The sequence below is a fragment of the Aureobasidium pullulans genome, assembly GCF_000721785.1.
Source record: "Aureobasidium pullulans EXF-150 unplaced genomic scaffold scaffold_2, whole genome shotgun sequence".
NCBI classification, from domain to species: Eukaryota; Fungi; Ascomycota; class Dothideomycetes; order Dothideales; family Saccotheciaceae; genus Aureobasidium; species Aureobasidium pullulans.
In genome coordinates, this window is record NW_021941022.1 from 735,032 (window position 1) to 750,162 (window position 15,131).

The following is a 15,131-nucleotide window of genomic DNA, read 5'->3' on the forward strand; positions in this document are numbered from 1 at the left end:
GTGCTTTGCGTCGAGGTGTTTTAGCAATAACAACCAAGAGGGAAAGATCTATTATGGATTTTGATAGATCAAGAGATCGGTTGGGGAAACAGAGGATAGTAAGTAATTAGCAAAGGAAGAGTGTCGTGGTTAATGTTAATCGAGGTCCAATCGCTGATGGATGCGGAGCAGGGTCGAAAGAACCTCGGCTCAAGTTTCCACCTTGTTGGTCGGGCAGCCCATGGTTGCCTAGTCTGCTCTTTGATCTTTGGACATATTCAACTTGGTAGGAAGAGAAACAAAATTGTTGTGCATAAAGGTGTGCTGTCTATATCCTGATGATATCGCATCTCGCTCTGTTGAACAATTGATGATCGACCTCTTCATCCTTTTCCCTCTCATCTTCTGTCAACTCTCTAGGGCCTACTATCAATCTTGCATATGTACCTGCACCTCTCTTCTTACTGGCGGTTCCAGGATTTACCACCAGCACACCGTCTACAACCTTGACAAAGGGTGTCAACACGCTCGGCAAAATGAGAAGATCAGGGCTGACGTTCAGAATCTCGCCCAATTTCAGATATGCCACGTCCAGACTAGCTCCCACAGTCAATGCCTTTTCGTCTCTGGGCAGCGGAGGGAATACTGGGAAATAATGGCGTTGGGTGAGGAGGTTTCTGGCCAGAGATGCTAGAGCGTCGCTGTTGAGGCCACTAACCACACGCTGCCTTTGCATCTCGAAGAGCACGTCCTGACTGCTGACCGCTGTCATAAAATCGTTGCATGATACTGTCATGGGGTTTGTGACGCAAGTCGCCTGCCTGGGAAGACCGAGTTCTTTGCGGTTGAGACGATCTTGCGGCCAACTGATGTGTTTGGAGACGGCATCACGGACTGATGGTACGAGGATGATTGTGATGCCGGGTAGTGTTTGCGCAAGGCGAGATAGTGGTTGTGAGATGAATGCGCGGAAGACATCTGTGAGGGTTGCAGTTGAAGAGTCGATCTTGCTGTCGGGAGGTAATGAGAAGTCGCCGCTGGCAACTTTGGGGTGTTCGATGTCGATGAAGGGGCCGCTGAGGATGAGAAGATCAACTTTTGTTTCCGCGGCTTGAGAGCAGAGTTCGTGTAAGCTGTCAAACGACAGATCACTGTCTATAGTGTATGGCCCGGCACCAATGAGGATGTTCAGGGGGCGAGTTTCTGTACCATCATCACTTTGCAGACGTTCGTTGTGTACGTCGATACCAGTGGGTGCCGTGGCAGGCAGTAGAAGCGATGGCACAGAGAGAACCTCAGTGACGCTAAAGTACTCACCCGAGGGATTGTTACCGCGAACAGCCACAATCTTGCCAGGAAAGAAGTCGTATGCTCCCTTTTCCATACGTAGCGGTACACGCAGACCAGCTCCCATACGACGACTTGTTTCCAACACCATGGAAGCTGCGTTCATCCTTCCCTCGCTTGTGTCCGAGGCAATACGTCCGACAGCTACAATCTGGGCAGGACTCATAGCGGCTGGGTTGCCAAAGGCAGAATATTCCAATTGATGGTGTTTCTGTACAATATCGACAAACTCATCGATACGCTCGTCAAGGAATTCGGAGGCTTCTGAGAGCTTCATAGCCATGGGTCGATAGCCAAACTTTCCCATGTCGGTGTTCGCCTTTAGCTTGACGCGGGGCTCGACAGGCGCGGATGAGGGAGCAGTAGGAAGTTCGATGTGGCCGTTTAGTTGTTCGACAATCTGGCCAGCATTTTGACGTTCGGCGAAGGGAATAGCACTATGAAGGGGTCAGCTCTTGACCATTCAGAAGCACAAGGACAGCATACCCTAGCTGAGGGGCTTCGTGTGTAGCACCGAGAGTGGGAGTCTTGTCACCTGCTGGGGAGCTGGTGTTGTTGAGCTTGGATGATTTGGCGGAAGGGGTACCAAAGTCGTTTCTTCTCTTCATGACGGGGCCTCGAGATGGAGTGCCAACCAGTCCGTCCAGACTGTAGAAGCGTCAGTACTAAGCTTTAACTCGTACTAGGCCGATCAGACGTACACTCCAAAGACATCACCAGTGGCAGCGTTCCTCGGTGTGCCATTCGTGCCTCTCTTCTGAGCACTCTGCATGTGGGCCTTGGCTCTTGATTCTCTTTCCAGTGCATCCTGAAGGTCCTTTTTGAAGTCTCTGGCTGTCTTGTAGTTCATCAGGGTGTCGCTACCCATCTTCAAGCTGTATGCCTCCCATTTGAAGAATAGCTCCTGAGGGCTGAGCGAGTGAATTCGCAAGATGGATTTGAGTTCGCCCAAGACATCGCGTTCGATGGTTGTATTTGGAGCGGCGAAGAGCTCGTTAATCTCGTTTGTTTGGTCATCCATGGCTGTGTTGGTGTATGGATTATCGGTGCATCGAAACATTAAAGTCGAGCGCGTTGAGGGACGCGTTCGAGGCGCAAAGTCGCGCCGGACTTCATTTTGGACGGATTAGGCAAGTGCCCCGAGATACACATTCGACAATCACAATTCACCCGACCCTGTCCTTGATTTTGTGACGGTCGACAAATTGTAGCGTTTTCTCAATGCCTCGCTACATTTTGCCATTGTACTCAGCTATCAATCATCAACCACTCACCAATATCAAGAATCGTACGAGGGCTATGTGAGAACATGAGTCGGAAAGCAATTGTCCGGGAGCCGAGAAAAGATTATGGACAAGACGGCCTACGCACCGGTCGCGGCTGAAAATAGTGAGATGACGCTATTCTTGCTCCTTCTCGCCCGCCATCGCTGGGCAATCTGCTAGCTAAGAAGCGGTGTCTTGTTGGACAGCTGCTTTTCTTCTTTGAATTCTGAAACCCATCCGTCGTATCTAACGTATTGCGTCTTATCTCCCAAGCTTCAATTCGCATCCTTTTCTCAGTACTTACCTTCCCTGATCCGCCGTGTACAAAAGTACCCCTCCATCAATCAGAAGCTTCTCGACATAATCCCAAAAATGGCTTCCCAGGTATTCAGTGACGTTGCAAGTGTCCGAGGACATGATCTGACTATCACAAGACTTCGAGCAAGGCTCCATCCCTATCGACTGGCCCCGAGCCCATCACCGACCCCGCGCCGACCGGTCCCGTCAAGACTCCTTTGACTGTCGCTCTGCCTGAATGCAAGCCGAATGCCCCTGCAGTCTTGACTGCCGACCAACAGACCAAGTACGCTTCAGTACTCTCGACCGTATCGACGTGGACCACCATCCCCAGCAACACCCTCAAGGATGCTACGAACGAGCCCATCACAGACAATGAGCGTATGTGGTTGACCCGCGAGTGTCTCCTCCGCTACCTCCGCGCGACCAAGTGGGACGTCCCAGGTGCTCTCAAACGTCTACAGGGAACGCTCTCATGGAGACGTGAATACGGTGCTGATACCTTCACCGCCGACTACATCTCTCCCGAGAACGAGACAGGAAAGCAGGTCATCATGGGTTACGACATCAATGCTCGCCCTTGTCTGTATCTCAACCCCGGCAAGCAGAACACAAAGAACAGCGATCGCCAGATTCACCACCTCTCTTTCATGCTGGATAGAGTCATTGACATGATGGGTCCTGGACAAGAGACGACTGCTCTGCTCATCAACTTCAAGGGTGCTTCTAGCGGCAGCACACCCAGTGTTGGTCAAGCTAGACAGGTTTTGAACATCTTGCAAAACCACAACCCCGAGAGACTTGGTCGCGCTCTGATTTCTCAGCGTGAGTAGAGATTTCTGCTTTAGTTCTGCTTAATACTAACTCGCCACAGTGCCCTGGTACGTCAGCACCTTCTTCAAGCTTATTTCGCCCTTTATCGACCCAGTCACCAAGGAGAAGATGAAGTTCAACGAGGACCTCAAGAAGTACGTCCCCACACAACAGCTGTGGAAGGACTACGGTGGTGAATTGAACTTCGACTACGACCACAAGGCCTACTGGCCTGCCTTGAACAAGGAGTGTGACAGACGCCGGGAAGCATTCAAGCAGCGCTGGATCGATGCCGGAAAGCAGATTGGCGAGTACGAGGACTACCTCCGTGGAGGTGAGCAGAAGTGTCTTCGTGACTTGTCCGGCGAGACAGAGAAGCACAGCGAGGGAGTCAAGGTCGGCGACGAGACTCCCGACATTGCTAGCCTGAAGGTCTAGAGGGAGGTCAAGAGTCTGGCTTTGCTGGCAGAGCCTATCAAAGCATGATTGGAGCAGCATTTGGGCCGGCGTTTTTCTCGATTCTGGATCATTTGTCCTATAAAAGCACAACAGCGCGTCACAGAAGATAGAGCATAAAAGTTCCACGGCATGCGAAAGCGGTAGATGTCGGTAGATGTCCCATGCAGGCAATCCTCTTCCTTTACAGTCGTCTCTTTGCTGAACGTGATGCGAACAGTGCCACAAAAGGCTCTGTTTCAACATCTTCTATTGAGGCTTCTATACGTGATCTCGGATGGATAGAAAACATTTAGGGTTCCCGTCCTTACTCTGGGGCATTCTTGTAGGCTTTTGCGGGATGCAGCTGTTGTGCCCCACCCGAAATCTGCGGACAAGCAAAAGCCAAACAAAAAGACAAGAAAGCGAAGCCCTGTTGTGTTTTAGACCAAGCATTTCCCGCCGGTATGTCACTCAGAGTCAATTGTAGCCTCACCGCAAGTCAGGCAACAAGACACGACCGACAACTCTAAACCAACAATCGAATAGCAAATGACGCCGAAATGAATTAATCGTGATTGTGTTGATTCTCCGCCAAGAGAGCATTTGCGTCGGAGGCGTGTGGGGGTTCCTGGAGAGGCCGCCAACTTTCGTCATTCGCCGTTTTTCGCCGCGGTGTGGTATTTTCGTTGGCCCCTTCTTATGCTTTGATTCCTGTGCAAACGTCTGTCATTGTAGGAGTCTACTTTGCCGGTATTACCACAACGGAGAAGCGAGTCCGCGGGCAGATAATTGCGAGCTCAAGCCGATCCAAGCCGTCGCAATCACATCCATATCTTGATCTCTTCAACGCTGCTTCCTTGGCTTGCTACCCGCCAAGGTCGGCAAAGAGTCAGCGACAAGACTTTCGCTCTTGGTCAACAGATCCTGGCAACCTGGATCCTGGTTCTTCGCTCCACTCGCCTTCTTTTCGTCCGCACCGTCTGGACGACGATTTGACAACCCGACACTCCACACCGTAGCGACTGGGAGCGGCGACTGGGCGCACCCGACGACTGCATGCAAGTGTCAACAATCACCCTTGCCAACCAAGACACCAGACCTTGATTCGACTATCGTTTCGCTATCACTATCCGTCACACCACACGCCTAACCCGCCATCATGGTTTGGGACCACATCAACGTCGACAAACCGCATCTGGTTTACATCATTCTGGGCGGCTTCACCAGTCTGTTCATGTTATGTTCGTCGCTCATTAAAGAAAGACTATACATTGGTGAAGCTACCGTCGCCACTCTCTGCGGTATCATCTTCGGTCCGCATGCTGCCAATCTAATAGATCCGTCGACATGGGGAAATGAGGATCGAATCACTCTGGAGTTCGCCCGTATCGTCCTGGTTGTACAATGTTTCGCCGTAGGAGTCGAACTGCCAAAATCATACATGGAGCGTCATTGGCGATCCGTCACCTTCCTCCTTATTCCCGTCATGACCTTTGGGTGGCTGGTCACCAGTCTGTTCATCTGGGCCCTCGTTCCGCCACTCAACTGGCTTGACAGTCTTTGCGTTGCGGCATGTGTTACTGCAACTGATCCCGTTCTTGCTTCGTCTGTCGTTGGCAAGGGCAAATTCGCCCAAAGAGTCCCGAAGCATTTGAGAGACTTGTTGTCCGCCGAGTCTGGATGCAACGATGGCATGGCTTTCCCATTCATCTATCTCGCTGTTTACATCATTCGTTATCATCATCATCCGAACGAAGTTGCTCTACACTGGTTCTGTGTCAGTATCTTGTACGAGTGTGTCTTCGGCGCCATCTACGGAGTTCTCGTTGGATATATCGCTCGCCGTGCCGTCAGGTTTGCACACGAGCGTGATCTGATCGATCGTGAATCTTTCCTGGTCTTCTATTTCGTTCTGGCTCTTTTCTGCGCTGGCTCAGGTTCCATCTTGGGTGTAGACGATCTTCTCGTTGGATTCGCCTGTGGAGTTGGCTTCAGCAATGATGGTTGGTTCACAGAAAAGACAGAGGAATCCCACGTCTCCAACGTCATCGACTTGCTGATCAACTTGGCCTTCTTTGTCTACTTTGGCACAATCATCCCCTGGGCTCAGTACGATTCTGAGATCATTGGCCTCAGTGCCTGGAGACTGGTTGTTATTGCGATCTTGGTTCTGTTGTTCCGTCGCATTCCTATCATGCTTGCGCTCAAGCCAATCATTCCAGACATCAAGACCTGGAGAGAGGCTCTCTTCGCCGGTCACTTCGGTCCTATCGGTGTAGGTGCCATCTTCGTTGCCATTCTGGCTAGAGCCGAACTCGAAACGGATTCTACGACGCCTCTCGGCGAACTACCCACAGATGCAAACTTCCCGCATCTCAATATCATCGAGTTGATCTGGCCTATCACAACTTTCTTGGTCATCACCTCAATCCTCGTGCACGGATCATCCATTGCTGTATTTACCCTTGGAAAGCACATCAACACCCTTACCTTGACAATGTCTTACACCCAGGGCCAAGACCCTTCGTGGATGGACAGACTTCCTCGTATTCAGTCACGCTCTAAGAGTTCCATGTCTGCACGCAGACCTGATGACACAGATGAGTCTCTCGAGGAAAAGGGTGAATATGGCGCTTTCCCGCCAAATTTCCTTCGTCGTCAGCGCGAAGAAGACGTTCCTCCACGTCCGCTGAGCAGACGTCGTTCTCGCAAATCTCAGTATGGCGCTGGAGGTCCTATCAGTCAATCTGCAATCAGACCTCAGCGCACCGATAGTGAAAAGCAAGAGGAGCTCAGCACTTCTCGTAGCGATTCTGAGGCCTCGCCTGACAGCGCCAAGAACGGGCCTCCGCGTGACCAGGATGAGCCCGATCAACCTGGCGAGCCTGAAGGTGAGGTCTATGAGGAGGGCGGTGAGACTGTTTATGAAGATGAAGAAGGCAACGTTCTTGCTGTGAGAAAGACACACAAGGGTGACACAGACGAAGAAAGACAAGAGCGCGAAAGAGATGAGCTTCGCACATTGATGAAGGAGGAAGATGTTCATCATGGTGTTGCTCGTAGAAAGGACGACCCCAACGAAGACGAAGGCACCAAATTTATGCACGAGTTCCAAGAGGCTGGAGAGGAAGCTGCGCAGGCGGTCCACCATCCTCAGAAAGAGTGGCGTAAGGGTATGAAGATGATGGGTCATCTTGGTGGTCTCCGTAAGAAGGAGGATCACGGCGACAAGCCGACAGCCAAGAAGCCAGCCCCCAAGCGCGGACCTGCGCGTGCCTACCAGTTTGGCAACACCATCATTGTCGAGGATGAAGATGGTGAGGTCTTGAAGAAATACGACATTCCAGTGCCGCCGAAGAAGAACAAGCCCGCAAAGGAAGGAGACGCTGTTGCGTCGACGGAACCCTCCAAGCCTGCTGGACCTACCAGACGAGGTCTTGCTCGCATGGGAACCGCACTAAGCATAACTGGCCGCAAGGCAGACGAAGCCGATCAAGGAGCTAAAGAAGACAAGAGAAGGAAGAAGGCTGAGCAGGAAGCAGAAGACGATGAGCGTCTGCGCTTCACTGTTGGTGCTGGCGGTCAAAGAATGAGCAAAGCCGAGTTCGTCAGGCAGATCTCAAGTCTCAACGCCAAGCAGCGTGCTTCTATTGTCGAAGATAGCGATCTTCCTGAAGCCGTCAAGAGGGAGGCGAGAGAAGGTGCCAAGAAGGGTAATGAGGATGCTATCCCTCACCGCTTGCAGTCGATGCCTGAGAACAGACCGGTCAGGCTCTCTAGTAGAGATGCCGAGACTGGTTTGAAGGCTGACCTTCCTGAGACTGGAGACTCTGGCCTGGCTGACAATGCCAAGGTCAAGAGAATGCCGAGCCACGCAGACGCTCCCGCCGGTCCTGAGGGTCTGACTCTGGTCGACTCGAACGATGAGGTCGTACCTTTCCACGATGTGACTGGCGATCTCCGTAGATCAAGTGGAGCCGGCGAGACACCAGCTGAAAAGAGGCGCCGAGAAGCACGCGAGCGTGCTGAACAGTCCCGTCAATCACCCATAGAAGAGGACAGCGAGGACGACGGCACTGCTCGTGTTCCTCCAAGTCGCCCAAAGCCTGAAGGCCGTTACGCCTCTGATGTTGAGAGTGAGACCGCGGCTGAGCGTCGCCGCAGAGAGGGTGCGCTAGGCATGGGTCTCGAAGAAGACTCTGAGGCTGATTACTTTGCACCACGCGACGTTCGCGACGTTCGACTTGCTAGTGGCGGACGTCCTCCCAAGCCAAGACTCGACTCGGACACCGATGGTGAGACTGCAGCAGAGCGTAGACGCCGAGAAGGCGCCTTGGGTGTCAGCAAGCAGGAAAGTGACAGTGAGGAAGAAGAAGACAACGCACCTCGTCAACCACCAACCAACATCAGGTTCGCCGAACCACAAAAGCCGCAGACCGCCGCAGCATCCTCCAGCGGCACCCGTCTGCGCTGGGGCAAGAACAGAAAATGAACACGTAGTTAAATCGGAGAGAGGGTAGATGGCATATGCATATGGGTATGTGGAGTCTTTCTATTCTTTAAAAAGGAGGGTCTGTACATATTTTACCTTCTCTTTCTGTCGATGTTTTTCTTTTTGGCATTTTCTATCCTCGGATACAGTCTGTTTCAATTCTTGTCAAAGTCAGCGAGGCGTATGGGGCTTTTGTCTTTTGTGTATTTGCATTTTCATGTAGATGAGAAAATTCCTTTTAATCATGTTCACAGCAAGTGACTCTCACAAAGCCGCCAAAAAGGTGGTCTTTCGTTTCTGTCCACCAATGTGTCTCGAGTCTGCCTGCGTATCACGTCCGATTATTGAGAATCATGATCTGCTTTTGACTTGAACTGCCACTCGGAGAAGACTGGTTTATATCTTTTACTTACTTTGCTACTCTGATGGTTCTTTGCAAGTCTGCCCTAATAGGGCAAGGTGGAGGTACAGCTCGCTTGAACATCGTGAAACACGTCGGTCTGGGCGCGTATACCAGCAATCGACAAGACCGGACAGCATTAGTTCAAGCGCTCAAGTCGACTGCTATCACATAATCTACATCTGACCAGAAGGCCACACAAGGACGCGAGCGCAGCCAATTGCACTTCTTGAGGAAATTCGGAATGGAATATCGAGTCTGATATCTCATCAATGGAAGTTGAGCACACCTATTGACCAAGGCCATGCCCTCATGCAGTTTTGTCAAGACGAAACATGTATCAGAAAACGGAAACGCTGTCAGACTGACACCACTCGACAAAACCGATATAGGGCACAGTATAGCCACTAAATATCGTACAGGAACCAAGCGATCGCCGAGCTGTAAAGATCCTGGTAATCTGTGCTTTCAGGAAACATGCCTTGACGACTGTATAAGAGCTGTCTGCCTCCGCGATCAATCATGCTCTTCGTTCAAAGCAATTAGCAAAGATCGCAGGTTCGATCAGTTTCCCTTCTCATTCCCTCTTTTCTCTAACCAGCCTTGACGGCCTTTACATTCTTTCCATTTTCGTTCAATACATCAAGATGAAGTATCTTGCTGCTGTTCTCGGATGCGCTACTTTGGCTGCTGCTCATGGATATATCGACAATGCTACCATCGGAGGCGATGAATATCAGTTCTATCAGCCTTACCTCGACCCTTACATGAACCCTGCGGTATGTTTTTAGTCTGACCTCTTCGCATCACCGATACTGATATTCTCGAAGGAGAAGCGCGTTTCCCGTCCCGTCCAAGGCAACGGACCTGTTACTGATGTCGACCTTCTGGATATCCAATGCGGCGGCTACTCCGAGGGAGGCATTGTTGGCTCTTCTCCCGCTCCTCTCGAGGCTGCAGCAGAGGCTGGCTCCAACGTTACCCTCCACTGGACTCTCTGGCCCGACAGCCATTTCGGCCCTACCATTACTTACATGGCCGCTTGTCCCGATGAAGGTAAGATATCATTCCACCTCCAGCAGTCTGAACCACTCTGACATATATCAGGTTGCGAAAACTTCATGCCCAACAAAACAGCCGTCTGGTTCAAGATCGCCGAACAAGGCCGTAGTGCCGACAAGAAGACCTGGGGCACCGATCCTCTGACCAAACCTGGCAATGCAGGATACACTTACACTATCCCTGAGTGTATCAAAGCTGGCCACTACCTTGTTCGCCATGAGCTGGTCGCTTTGCATGATGCTGCTCAATATCCCGGTCCTCAGTTCTATCCTGGTTGTCATCAGATCAAGGTTAGTGGTGAGGGAACCACTGTGCCTAAGAGTCTTGTTGCGTTCCCTGGTGCGTATAAGGGGCAGGATGTCATCTATGATGCGAGCAAGGCGGAGTACACTGTTCCTGGACCTGCGGTCTTCCAGTGTGCTGCTTAGAGGGTGCTGGTGGTACAGTATGTATGTATGTGGTTCATCTTGATGTTTCGCATGTTTATTTCACAATCAGTCTAAGTAACATGTCAGTCTCCAATGCTGTAACGGAATGCTGAAATCGATGTTAGAAAACAGATCGCGATGTTTGATATTTTTGCAAGAGCGTAGAAGGGTGAATATGTGGCAATAGCAACGCCCCCTGCTGCACGTGGGGGCGCCACGACCAACGCTTCCCAGCCGTGTCAACCAGGCAGCATCCTTCGAAGGATTATGATAATCAAAAGCCGACATACATATATCATCATCTAACACAGCATGTAGCTTTCTTCTTCAACAAATCTCCATCATCTCTCAAGCACAATGTCCGACGTAGAACGCGAATCACCGCCGACCGTAACTTCGTCACGCAAGCCCCCACGCACCCTCGCCTGCGTACTATGCCAACAACGCAAAGTAAAATGCGATCGTAAATTTCCATGCAACACCTGTATCAAGACGGGCGTACAATGCATGCCAGTCGCAGCACCACGGCAGCGACGACGAAGGTTCCCAGAGGGAGAATTGTTGCAACGGGTTCGGCATCTGGAGGATCTGCTTCGTCAGAACAATATAGAATTTGAGCCTTTGCATGCGACTGCCTCCGAGAAAAACGCTCCAGATGGTGGGAAACAGAATGAGGGAAGCGAAGGTGCGAGTCCGGAAGTGAAGACGGAAACTACGTTTGAAGCCAAGTTTGTGCTTTCCCTTCCGACAGTACTGGATCGAAGGTCTAACAGCTTCCAGAAACCTATGGCACGCCATGAGTCAAAAAGTACAACCGAACCGCGGTCTCTCATTGATGGAAAAAGTGCTGATCGCGGATGACCAGCAAACAAATGCTTACAATGATTACGAAGATGATGAAGATAACGACGATGATGAAGACCTTCGAGACGTCGCTGGAAAAAAGACGTGGGATCAAATGTATAAGAATAGCACCGACTATTTGCTATTCGGGTCACGTATTATGGACATTGATCTGTCAACTTTACACCCAGATCATGTCCAAATCTTCAAGTTCTGGCAGATCTATCTGGAGAATGTCAATCCTCTGCTCAAGGTCACACATACGCCTACGCTTCAAGTTCGACTTATCAACGCTACCGCTGATTTGAAGAACGTGGAGCCTAATCTGGAGGCACTGATGTTTAGTGTGTATTGTGTGGCCGTCATGAGTGTTCAGGATGAAGATTGTCTGGAGACATTTGGATTTGCGAAGGAAGAACTCCTGCAGAGGTACAGATTTGGCTGCCAGCAAGCTTTGCTGAAGTGCGGCTTCCTACAGTCTGATGATCGTGACTGCTTGACAGCGCTGTTCCTGTATCTGGTATGACTGTCAGAAACTGCTCTGCATGCTTCTAGACTAACTTCTCCAGGTTGCCGTAAGACCCGATTCAGACCCTCGTTCTCTGTCATCGCTTCTTGGACTTGCGATACGCATGGCGCAACGTATGGGAATGGACAATGAATCATCGAACGCCAAACACGGTCCTCTCGAGGGCGAGATGCGTCGCAGATTATGGTGGGCTCTCCTACTGTTCGACAACCGTGTCTGCGAAATGAGTGACTACAGAGCTGCAACTCTATCTCCAGCCTGGAACTGCAAGACACCTGCAAACTTGAACGATTTCGACCTTCAACCAGAGATGAAGCATCTTCCACAAAGCCACGAAAGACCTACAGAAACAACCTTAGCCATCCTACGTTATCAAGTCGCCGATCTCGTGCGCCACAGCCCGTTCTTCCTAGACTTTACAAATCCATCGCTCAAGTCAATCGCCAATCCCAACGATCACGGCGGCACTTTAGAAGCTCTACAGCAAAAGATCGAAGAAACCTGCCTCCAATACTGCAACACGGAGAACCCACTCCAATTCATGACCCTCTGGCTAACCCGCGGCCACCTCGCCCGCTACCGCCTCTTCCAACACTTCTCCATCCCACCCTCCCAACAAACTCCCCTCCAACGCGACTCGGCTTTGACTCAAGCCCTCACAATGCTCGACTGCGACACCATCATCACGACTTCTCCTCTGACGAAAAAACACATCTGGTTCCTATTCTTCCACTTCCCCTTTCCCGCATACATCCATATCCTCCAATACTTGAAGCGCGAACCACTCGCTGCACATGCGGAAAAATGCTGGCGCACGATGAGTGAAAGCTGTAAAGTGCGTTTCTCCGACCCTCAGCAAAATGACCATCCATTCCACAAAACGCCCATCTTCAAAGTTTTTGCGAGAATCATCGTTAAAGCTTGGGAAGCTAGAGTTGGTGTGTTGAAAACATCAGGAAAAGTGGAGGAAACACCATTCATTGTTTCAGAAGTTACGAGGATGGTAGAGGTGCCTGGCAAATATGAGAGGGCTGAGGTTGGGATGAGTAGTGGACAAGCATCTTCTGACACCTTTGGGAGTGAGGATTTGATGCCCTTTCCTGTCATGGGCATGACGCCGAGGTTTAATGGGTTTGAGGTGCAAGAGGGGTTTGATTTTGGAGAAGGAGGAGGTAATGATGAAGGGATGACAGGGAATGGGATGATGGATGTGGATATGGGTGCGCTTGATTTGAGTGCAGTGGATTGGTCCTCGTTGAATATTCAGGGATTGTGAGATTGCTCGGGGAGGATGGTATAAGAGTGTGTATGAGATAATAGCATAAAGTATACGGTCTCTTCACGCGCATGCGTACGAGTACACTGGTACTCAGACTAGTATTATCGAGCTCCTTGTTTATCTTTCAAACAGAATCCGATCAATTGATGACCAAGGATATGAGAGCCTGACGGGATACAATTGTCTCAAGGAGATGTCACTCAAGATCGTGGAGTAGTATTATGCCTCGAGGACATCTCTGCGTTTCAATCGTATCTTGTTTACTTGGTCGCAAGCTCATGCTTCAGTTGCACACATCTGTCTTGCTGATAACTAATACGACTCGATAAACACCTCTTCTTCCCGAACGATGGCATCCCACTCAGTTGCCCAGGCTTGCCAATCTTGGTTTTGGCCCCCAGTTACACTCTCTGTGTAGAATTGGGCATCCCATCCATCGAACAACCCGAACATAACGCCCTTCACTCCCTGATTTGCGCTGATCTCAACACTACCCATGCATTGAGGTCCAAGCTTCTTTTCTCCTGTTTTGACGTCTCTGGAGCGCCACTCCAGCTTCAGGATTGCTGGACTGTCGATGGCCCAGTCATATAGTGAGTCTGTATCCTCAACAATCAAGACACCTTCTTTCTCGCCTATACCAAACTTTCCCCATAACTGCCCAGTGTGTTGATCAAGTCCTAAACGCATGTATGTGTCTTTTCCAGAGTTGAGATAGTCAGAGTTCCAGGGCGAAAGTACACGCAGGCAAAAGTTGAGCTCGACCGGTATCCGGATGAAGTGGTCGGCATAGAGGTCTGTTGTGATGCTTAGACTGGAGGGCTTGAAACGCTTTGCATTCTTGAGTTCGAGCCTCAACGACAAAGGAGGTGTCTCGTAGACCACTGCCGGCTTAAAAACACCGTAATCGTCTACATTAGCATAGATCGAAGGATCTTTGCGTGTCAACGCCGTCCACATGACATCTTCAAAGTCTGCAGCAAGCTTTCGTGAATAAGGTCTGGGATCATCTGCATATCCATCGGCGCTGAGGCTGTATGTCTGGAAGAGCTCGTGCTGATTAGCGAAGAAGCCTCCTCTACGAAGGTGTTTTCGCTTCAGTATCTGTCTCTTCGATCGAATGACTTTGTTCTCGTCTGGCAGCAAAACTTGTGCCGTCAGGTTTGTCGTGCCATGAGCAAAGTTGTCTGGTCTCACATCTCGCATTGTTGAATCGGCGGCAGTTTGAGTGTGGTCTGCAGCGGCGGACGGCGTCTTTCTTGAGGAGGCAGTCGATGTCTCGAATTCATGGTAGAGACCGGCGCCAGTCATGACAAGTCTTGATGAGTGTTTGTTCTTCATCACACGTAGTTTTACGTGTGGAGGGCATGGTATGTGAGTAGGGAAAGCGTGCCACATGTCGATTCGCTCCGCGTAAAGCGGTGCCCGCTTGTTTCGGTCGTCCATAATCCAGTAGCGACAAGACACTGTGATAAAAGTTATGGTCAAATGCAGAAAGTCAAGTGAAGAAGCGCCGAGGCAAACAACCGAGCCAACAGAAGCCGGCGTGTTGGGAAAGTGCACCATAGAAGCACCTACCTCTCCTCATCTTCAACGTCATTATTTCAATACGTTCTGCCATAGGCGGCAGGAGCCACCAACATCTTCCTTCCAAGAGAGCAGAACATCGAAGTTCGCACCGGGTTCGGGCTCTCGGCCGGCCTCGGCGCCTCGTAGAACAGCCGTCGAAAAGATCAAATTGCCTTGGTGTTGGGGTGATTGTCGAGAGGGGAACGTCAAAGTGCCGCTTTGAGTGACCCTGTGTCTAACCATCAAGGCACATCGCTTGTCGATGATTAGTCCGGGGAGTGACCGTGAGGCTGAGGTGAAAGTTAGACTTGTTGTTTGTCTCCTTCGTCGGGTTCTGCCCTCACAATCCCCTCTGTTCATGGCCTTGAGACGCAAAATACCATCAGCCCT

At 50.7% G+C, this 15,131-nt stretch overlaps 6 protein-coding genes across 6 annotated transcripts; 4 read left to right on the forward strand and 2 right to left on the reverse strand.

Annotated features, from left to right (window-relative positions):
• Positions 1-306: 306 nt before the first annotated feature.
• M438DRAFT_342046 (DNA polymerase alpha, subunit B) lies at positions 307-2,128 on the reverse strand (the record flags this gene model as incomplete). The annotated part of the gene is made up of 3 exons (XM_029904655.1): positions 2,028-2,128; positions 1,813-1,974; positions 307-1,763 (listed from the first exon to the last, which is right to left on the reverse strand). Exons 1-3 carry the CDS (start codon positions 2,096-2,098, stop codon positions 308-310), a joined length of 1,689 nt encoding a protein of 562 aa, XP_029764642.1. The 5' UTR covers positions 2,099-2,128.
• A 460-nt stretch (positions 2,129-2,588) lies between these two features.
• M438DRAFT_310786 (CRAL/TRIO domain-containing protein) lies at positions 2,589-4,287 on the forward strand. Its single transcript, XM_029902439.1, has 3 exons — positions 2,589-2,975; positions 3,026-3,713; positions 3,763-4,287. Exons 1-3 carry the CDS (start codon positions 2,964-2,966, stop codon positions 4,137-4,139), a joined length of 1,077 nt encoding a protein of 358 aa, XP_029764643.1. The 5' UTR covers positions 2,589-2,963; the 3' UTR covers positions 4,140-4,287.
• Positions 4,288-4,866: 579 nt separating this feature from the next.
• M438DRAFT_342048 (Na+/H+ antiporter) lies at positions 4,867-8,901 on the forward strand. The gene has a single exon (XM_029904656.1). It carries the CDS (start codon positions 5,299-5,301, stop codon positions 8,629-8,631), a length of 3,333 nt encoding a protein of 1,110 aa, XP_029764644.1. The 5' UTR covers positions 4,867-5,298; the 3' UTR covers positions 8,632-8,901.
• Positions 8,902-9,678: 777 nt separating this feature from the next.
• M438DRAFT_264799 (endoglucanase IV precursor) lies at positions 9,679-10,521 on the forward strand (the record flags this gene model as incomplete). Its single annotated transcript, XM_029899972.1, has 3 exons — positions 9,679-9,810; positions 9,865-10,087; positions 10,139-10,521. 3 exons carry the CDS (start codon positions 9,679-9,681, stop codon positions 10,519-10,521), a joined length of 738 nt encoding a protein of 245 aa, XP_029764645.1.
• A 285-nt stretch (positions 10,522-10,806) lies between these two features.
• On the forward strand, positions 10,807-13,286 carry M438DRAFT_402343 (uncharacterized protein). The gene is made up of 3 exons (XM_029909589.1): positions 10,807-11,249; positions 11,302-11,884; positions 11,934-13,286. The coding sequence occupies exons 1-3, from the start codon at positions 10,879-10,881 to the stop codon at positions 13,167-13,169; spliced, it is 2,190 nt and encodes a 729-aa protein (XP_029764646.1). The 5' UTR covers positions 10,807-10,878; the 3' UTR covers positions 13,170-13,286.
• Positions 13,287-13,431: 145 nt separating this feature from the next.
• On the reverse strand, positions 13,432-13,887 carry M438DRAFT_342051 (uncharacterized protein). Its single transcript, XM_029904657.1, has one exon. The coding sequence runs from the start codon at positions 13,860-13,862 to the stop codon at positions 13,485-13,487; it is 378 nt and encodes a 125-aa protein (XP_029764647.1). The 5' UTR covers positions 13,863-13,887; the 3' UTR covers positions 13,432-13,484.
• Between the last annotated feature and the right edge of the window lie 1,244 nt (positions 13,888-15,131).